Source organism: Branchiostoma floridae, chromosome 7, assembly GCF_000003815.2.
Source record: "Branchiostoma floridae strain S238N-H82 chromosome 7, Bfl_VNyyK, whole genome shotgun sequence".
Classification (NCBI taxonomy): Eukaryota; Metazoa; Chordata; class Leptocardii; order Amphioxiformes; family Branchiostomatidae; genus Branchiostoma; species Branchiostoma floridae.
Genome location: NC_049985.1, coordinates 23666673 through 23674962, shown reverse-complemented (window position 1 = coordinate 23674962; position 8290 = coordinate 23666673). Strand labels below are relative to the sequence as shown.

General features: G+C 41.2%; 1 protein-coding gene across 1 annotated transcript; it reads right to left on the bottom strand.

Moving 5' to 3' along the window:
* Positions 1 to 4142: 4142 nt before the first annotated feature.
* LOC118419846 (neuronal acetylcholine receptor subunit alpha-9-like) lies at positions 4143 to 8013 on the bottom strand. Its single transcript, XM_035826497.1, has 2 exons — positions 7487 to 8013; positions 4143 to 7148 (listed from the first exon to the last, which is right to left on the bottom strand). The coding sequence occupies exons 1-2, from the start codon at positions 7992 to 7994 to the stop codon at positions 6481 to 6483; spliced, it is 1176 nt and encodes a 391-aa protein (XP_035682390.1). The 5' UTR covers positions 7995 to 8013; the 3' UTR covers positions 4143 to 6480.
* Positions 8014 to 8290: the final 277 nt, after the last annotated feature.

The following is an 8290-nucleotide window of genomic DNA, read 5'->3' as shown; positions in this document are numbered from 1 at the left end:
TAGAGTAGAGTAGAGTTGAACTTCTTTTGTTGGGTAGGGATAACAGTTACACTGAAACTAAAATAAGGTCATGAACAGGTCACAAAGAAGCTCTGTTCACACTCTGTTTGCCCAAGTGCCTGCTGGTCTGCCTGTTTCCCCTTAGCATGGTTTCCTTGTCCATGGAGAATTTTATGTGGAAACTCAGACCACCTCTGGAAACAGCCCCTACATGGAGTTAGTTCTAAAAGTGATCAAAGGTCTGTCAGGATTTGAAGTCTTGAAGTGTGTTTCCACCCAAAAGCTACTAGTACTAAGGCCATACCAATTTTAATGATTGGTTCACGGATTCGCTCGCTCCTATTTTTTGGAAAATAAAAAATAAAAATTACCACTCAGCAAATTTTCACCATTAAAGAGACCATTCACCAACTTTCTGGTGTAGCAGATTGGCCTTTATATTATAAGCTCCTTAAAATGTGGGCATTGTTATTGCTGTTATATTTTTCATTCATGAAAGATGGGACAAACATAAAAACTGACACTACTTTTGTAATTTTCAACGAACAGGTTCTGTTACTGTACAGTATGGTGTTTTTGTACTTTTTTCAAGCTGAAAACTTTTTATTCCTTATGTTTTGGATTTGCCCTTATCTTTACCCCAACCATTTTACAATTTTTTTTTTCCGCCCTGTCGCTCTCTCTCTATCTATTTTTTTGAAAATCCGTGAACCAAGAAATTAAATTGGTATGGCCTAATACAGGGCAAAACCCTCTACTGTCCTGGACCTCCCCACTATTGAGTCTTTCCTCTGTAACTAGGTCACTTGTGGGCACATCTAAATACTTATCAGGAAATCCATCATATACTGTATCCCCTTTTCCCTTGTTAGAAATCCCTATTTACTCTGTAACCAGTCATTACTGAAAGATCATCATATATTGTACATAGGTAAAAAGAGACTACTATCCGTAACAAACGTTCATGCTACCAACAAACTAGAGTCCGAGTGTCCATACGAAAACGGAGGTGACAGTCTAGAACAAACAAACAAACTTCCAGTTGAACTATGCATTCATAATTTGTTTTCAGACTTTCCATTGCAAAAACATGTAATGGTTAAACCAGCATGAGTGAATAAAGGGACATATTCGAATTTTTTTTTCACACATAAATTCACATGTATTGTATAAAAAACATCCTTTATACATTCTATGAAAGATAAACATACAGTGATAGGGCTTGGAGGGACATAGTGTATGAAACATAATACACCCAGCTGTATGGTAACCTTTCTTTGACCTGGTTTGGCCACTCTGGTGGATGGCCTGAGAATTCCCTGCTGGTTTCCTAATTGGGAACATCAGGATTACTCTCCAAGCAGAGGTTTGGCTCTGGTTGTTTTTTTTACATTTTTTTTAGTCGTTTTTATCAGGCTTTCTGTTTTGTATTGTATCTTGTATTGTCAAAACCTTACTTTGGCTGGCGGACTTCAAGAAACAATACAAAATAGAAAGCCCTATAAAAGCGACTAAAAAAAGATGTAAAAACAACCGGAGCCTAACCTCTGCTATCATGAGAGTACACCAGGATGGCTATTCCCTGTGTTTACAGAAGAAACTGAATACTGTACCTTGTACAGAATTTCTTCTTTACTTTGTCACAATAACTTGATGATGTCAAATGCATTTTAGACATGTGCAGACACACTAACTATATTTTGTAATTGATGGAGTCTCACAGAGTCTGGAAAAAAACTTTTAAGGATAAGCAGATGTATTAAATCAAACGTTGACTCTTGCATGGATTCTAACACATGATGGAGAAAATGGGTGAGGGGAGAGAATGAAGATTTCCTTTGTACAGTTGTCCCATAATAGTGTAGTGGTAGTATACAGTTTTGGGAAACTGGATTCTATCTGTGGGAATAGAATCCTGCCTTAGTCCTGTTTTTATCAACTCCTTTCAGTTACGGCCACGTGGCGCGTTGGTACACCCGATCCCTCGATCTCTGAAGTTAAGCAACGAGCGGTCCGGACAGTACTTGCATGGGAGTCCCCCACCCAAGGACGTCCGGATTGCTGTAGCCTCACGAAGTTTTCCACGAAATCGTCTTCCGGGAGGGACGTAAAACGGGGGTCCCGTGCTCAAGGAGGTGCCTCGACCATGTTAAACAGCCTCATTACTCATACTTGGGGTACCTACTGGCTGGCAAAATACACCAGATGATTATCATTATTATTATCATTATTATGATCAGCTTCTATACAAACTTAGACTTCGGAAGGCAGAAGCTAAAACAGATCTCCAAGCAGATCTTGGGGTGAAAGATTGTAATGTTATGAGCAGCCCAGCTCTTCACCCCAAATTGGGGTATACTGGTAGTGGATGTCAGAGAAACCTGTCTGGTCAGAATTTTTTTTACCAACATTCTGCAGATTAGATCTTGAATACATAGCAATGATATCTGATACACCATGTCCAGTATGTCATGGCTGGCTCTGCCTTGAACATCTGCTACCAATCTTTTGTAAACAATGAGGGTATTATGGTATATAGGCATATGTGTTCTCTTGAATTTGAAAACCGGCATAGGAGTAGTACAGACAGTTCCAGTTGGTGGTGCTTGGAATATATGATGTTACCCCAGGGACAGGTTTCTAGATCCAGCCCCCAGAGAACATTGTGTACTTAAGAGATTAGCCTGATTTCATGGCCAATTACTAATGACAGCACTAACAGGGACAATTGATTCTTTCTCCATGGGAGGCCAGATTAGCCTGTAGACCAGCTTGGAAACAAAATCTTTACTTTTAGGGCTCCAAATTCTCTGAAAAGAAAGCAGCAATGATGTATTTCACATTTATTTTACAATGCTGTAACATTATGGACAGCTTACATTTCTGTACAAATCTTTTTTGCTTTGCATTCATCCTTTCTAAGGAGTACTAAACAAGATATCAAAGATCACCAAGGAACACAAAACAAGAGTGTTTCTTGTCTCCTGCCCCTATGATTACTTTCTAAGCTAACTGAAATGACGAAATAGAAACCGTGAGCCACTTATTGGGACTGCCTTAGAAGTTTAAATTTTGGAGGGATTTAGAAACATGGTTTTAAATCACTTTATTGCATTTGTCAAAAGATGTTTCCCTTGTGAAAGTATTGTGTCAATGGAGTGTTATTAGTGATTGCATGGAAAGAGTTCAAAGATTAGTTCAGTCCTAGACAAGAATAAGAGGCTACACAAAAATATCAAATTTCTTGGTGTCACGACTATCCTCCTTTTGTGTTAGATTTTGTATTACCTAAAATACCTGTTAGAAGCAGATGAAATCTAGACAAGAGAATTGGAGTTATTAGGAATGTCAGGATACCTGGCATGTATCTATAGATCTACTGAATGTTTAGTTAAATACAGCACTCTTTTGATGGATTATACCTAACGTTACATGTAGAACATACAAAAGACCAAAGGTAGAACATACACACTAAGGCCGGTTCATAGGAGGGAATTTGCGCGACATATGATGATTCCCCTAGGACAGTAGCCTAGGATAGTTTTCGGTTCACACAAACCCACTGCGACTCTCATGGCGCACCACAACACATCACACTGCAGCGCACAGCCGTGAACCCTGGTGACCAGACGAGTGTGGCGTGGGTTGAATCAAGGGTGGGAAAGGTCTCAGGCATTCGCATATGACCCCTGACCTACTGCAAAGCGAAAGTGGGCTGCCTACGACATCGGCACATTCAGTGATGCCGCAAACTGCCCAATGTCTGCCGTACGCCCAACCCTGGAGGCAACACGTGACATGTGATGCCGCCGTGTGTTACGGGGGCTGTTTACATGGACAAGCGTCACGCGCTGCTCATCAATCGCCATAGGACAGATTGCAGTTTCCACACGATGTGTGGAGTTTCCACACGATGTGTGGGGTTTCCACACGATGTGTGGGGTTTCCACACGATGTGTGCAGGTTTCCACACAATGTGTGGAGTTTCCACACAATGTGTGGAGTTTCCACACGACGTGTGGAGTTTCCACACGATGTGTGCAGGTTTCCACACGACGTGTGGAATCTCCACACATTGTGTGGAATCTCCACACATCGTGTGATAGAATTTCTGTTTTTAACTGAGAACATGTTCGAGGGCAATAATGACTGCTATGCTTTGTACTTCAGCTAGGTGGAGCTACTAACAATGCAGTCCCAAATGTAAAGTATTGTCCCATAAATTAAATAACGTTAGATATGTTAAGCAACAATATGAGGACATGCAGTATTGACAACATGTTTGGAACTGCCATAACTTCTAATTAATGATTAGCAATATCTACTATGTGATATTACTATTTTAATAAATAGTATAAACCTCTAGCTAATACATTTGGGAGTGCATTGTTAGCAGTGCCACCTATGCTGCAGTACAAGTGAACCAATTATTTGTGCCCTGACCAAGGTTACAGACAGTCTTTGAAGTATTAGCATTTTGCAAATCCTTGGTTGTGAGTAAGAAGTTGAGAACTGTTCTGTTTGTGACAATTTGTATGTCTTTTTTATCTTCTGCAATGCCCTGTCTCACAAGAAAAATTTTAATTTTGTCTTGTATTATCAATAGTGTTCTATTGCTGTCTACTGAAATTTGAAGACCATAACCTGTTACAAAAATGTTTCAGTTTTTGTTATATGACATTGTCATAGTTAGCTCTACGTGTTATAGATATTTCGTCTCTTTATCTTCCAGAAGTATATGTGCGTTCAGTGCACTTAGATGTATGATTGTGCGGTCAAAGATTTAAATTTTTCTTTTTGGCTGAAGAAGACTGAAATCTCTTTATTAGAAAAATATTGCAAAAAAAGTCTTCAATACGAAAATTTATTGTGTTCAAAAGCAATACTGAGCAAATGATATGGACGAAGATTGTGAACAATTATCCCCCCAGATTCTGTAATAGACTTACCCTCTCATTTCTATTTGGGATCTTAAAATAGACTTTAAAATTGACGGAGGAAGGGACCACTCAAGGTTAGAGGGGGTAATTGAAACTTAATCTGTACTGCAGTGTGTTCATGCTATAAAATACAATCTATTGTATTCTCACCCTATTCCCATATTATTATTATTATTAATATTAATGCAAAATGAACCATCATCCAATACGTAATGCGAGACAACTGTTAATATTAATTGCTCATGTTCTTGTGTCTTTGTGTAGTATATTTCTTTGTATATATATCTTATTGTTTCTGTTATTGTCAATTGTACAAATATGGTCATAAATCATTTATCCTTATGCAAATATTCTCTTACATGTCAATAAACAAGTTTCTAATTTTAACAGTTGTATTGTCTGTGGTTGTTACGAGTTTTGATATTGATGTCATTGTTCTTGAATATTTTGAACAGAAAAAGGCACCTGTAAATACAATAGAGCTCAGAGTATTACATATACGCCATAGCTTGAAAATTTATTTCTGTTGGTAATAATGACAATATGACAGAAGAGAAAAAAGATTATCTAACCAACACCACCAACTAGGACTAACTAGTACCCAAATTTTCAGCTGCTTCTTTCAGAACTTTAGGTCAGAGACATGTGACTGCAGCAGATAACCTATGTCGCCCCCCGCCTCGGCTCAATGTGGCACTCAACAATTGGGCACTCACAACCCATTGTTGCAGTCACTTGTCACTGACGTCACATTCTTGAAGTAGTAATAGACGGTTCCATTCCATTCTTGTTTCATAAATCATCACTGCTCGTTTAAAATGAGAAATTCCCACTTTTTCTATTGTGTGTATATAGTCAGGTACATGTTCAATTTTCACATCTAGTTAGAAAATAAGGTTGTTGCTTTTCTGACACAGAGATTTACTGAACATCAAATACCAATGGAACAAGAGCACAAATCTTCTATTAAACATGGTAGCTATAGAGTAATTCATAAGAGAACGACTGCAGGACCAAAGACTAGCTATTTGTAAAGTCTGCAAATGTGAATTCACAATAGCAGCAAGGTTATAGAAGCAAGTCGTATTTACCACCACATACTGTCAAACATGGCCGGCCAACCACCTCCAGACATATTTGGCCACTTATAACAGTTCCGTGCAAGTTTACATCTATTAGTTGGGAACTTAAAACACTCTTCTTCTTTTTCTAGCAACCATTCCTAGTCACCAAAACCTTTTCCTCAGTTCGGGCTTGAGTTGATGCAGTTGAGATCAACGCCTAGACTGCACTGTGTGCTTAGAGCTCAATGTTACATATGTTTTCCTCTCTGACAAAAGTGGCATTTTGCTTGGTATTTTAGTACAAGTTGTAATATTGCAGCTAAGGCTTCAGTGACTGACATAAGGTGGACGTCTACTCCACCTAGTTTCAGGACCAGTGTCACATGACGCTACATGACGCCCCCTCTTCCTCGCGACCACTCAGTGACAGTGAAAGCGCGACATCTAGCGGTTCATATATGGACTGCATTGCACTGTCACACGTACGAGCCCAGTATGAGCAGACTGACGGCAATAGCGGTGAGCAGCGAGAGCCACAGGAACAGTCTATCCACCACTTTAGCTACTCTCTGCCATTCCGCCGCCACTGAGTTCTCTTTGTCCTTCTTACGGAGGCGATCTGTGACGTACCGAACCTCCTTCTCGATTCTATCCAGTCTTTTTTCCAGTTTGTTCGCCACCATCACTTCAGGCGGCTTCAGCTCAACAAGTTCGTATCCGACTCCCATCCTGCAGTTCGTGTTGTTCCGTGCAGATGGCGTCGTTGCTCCGCCGTTTAGCATGTCCTCCGAGCGCATGCGCAGAGAAGAACGCAAGTGCACTTCGTTATCAGATCTCTTGGTAAACGTTTCCTCTAGTGAGCATGCGCGCTCTCGGGCACAGCTGGTGGTGTCGTCGCACCCAGTGTGACTCCCGCTTCTGCCCATGCGCGGTGACCCACGACTTTTGACCTTTTTCTCGTTCTTGCAGCACGTGATGCTAAGGTCACGGAAGAGCATGATCTGTGCCAGCCACTTCAGGATGAGCCAGCGCATCCATCGGGGGACGGGACGCGCTTCCGGACCGCAGTGGTGGATGTTCATGACGAAACACGACATCCCCGTGGACAGGGACATCAACGTCATGCTGGCGATGTAGTACTTTCCTGCAGAAAAGGGAAAGAGTACTTCTCTTACATTTAGCTTGATTTGTTTGGAGAAGAAGAACAGAAAGAAGAAACTGAGCAAAAGCACAATAGGTTTCCCTTTGGTTAAGGTAAACATCATTAACTAAACTTAGTTTTAATACCATAGAAAAGGTTCCAGGTCGTTCCATTTCGCACTTTCTGTATATCCCATTTCGTTCCATTTCGCACTTTCTGTATATCCCATTTCGTTCCATTTCGCACTTTCTGTATATCCCATTTCGTTGCATTTCGCACTTTCTGTATTATCCCATTTCGATCCATTTCGCACTTTCTGTACACCGCTTAAGAACACATACCTATCAGAGGGATGTTCTCGGAAGGCGGGAGTGCCTCAGCGACCACTAGCTGGAAGACCGTCAGCGCCAACAACACTGTGATACCCAGAGACACCTTTTCACCAGAATCCGCTGGTAGATAGAAGCTCATGGGAGCCAACATGGATATCAGCATACACGGGAGAATCAGGTTAAAAATATAGTACAGAGACTTCCGTTCCAACATGATTGTAAAAGTCACATCCGGAAACGGATCCGGACAACATCCGTAGACTATGAGGTTCCGTCTCGACGGCATGCCCACAAGTTCCCACTCGGCGTTCCGTACGTAGTCCGTCAGGTCTCCCGTGAAGGATTCGTTCCAAACGTCGATCTGACTACCGCTGTACGTCCAGGAACCGAACGTGAGCCGGCATTTCTGTCGGTCGAACGGGAAGAAGGAGACGTCTACCTCGCAGGAGCTCTTGGTGATGGCCGGGGAGTCCCAGTAGATGTGTCCGGTGAAGTCTAGCGCCACGTTGGTCTCCATACGGCTGGAGAAGTCGTCGTCGGCGCTATGATAGAAACACACAATTATTTATCTAACACATAGCCTAATGATCCAACTGCAAACAAACTTTGTACGTAGTCTTCACGCTCGGAGTTTGGCAAACTCCGAGCGTATTAAAAGACTACGTACAATGTACGTAAGTTTACGTACAATTAAGTACAATGTCTGAGAATTCTAAATAAAAGACACAGGTGTAAAACATATCACTGAACTAAGAATCAGTTGCCCAGACTGCAGATAGGAACAGCTGGAGGAAGGCGTCAAAACGGACATGA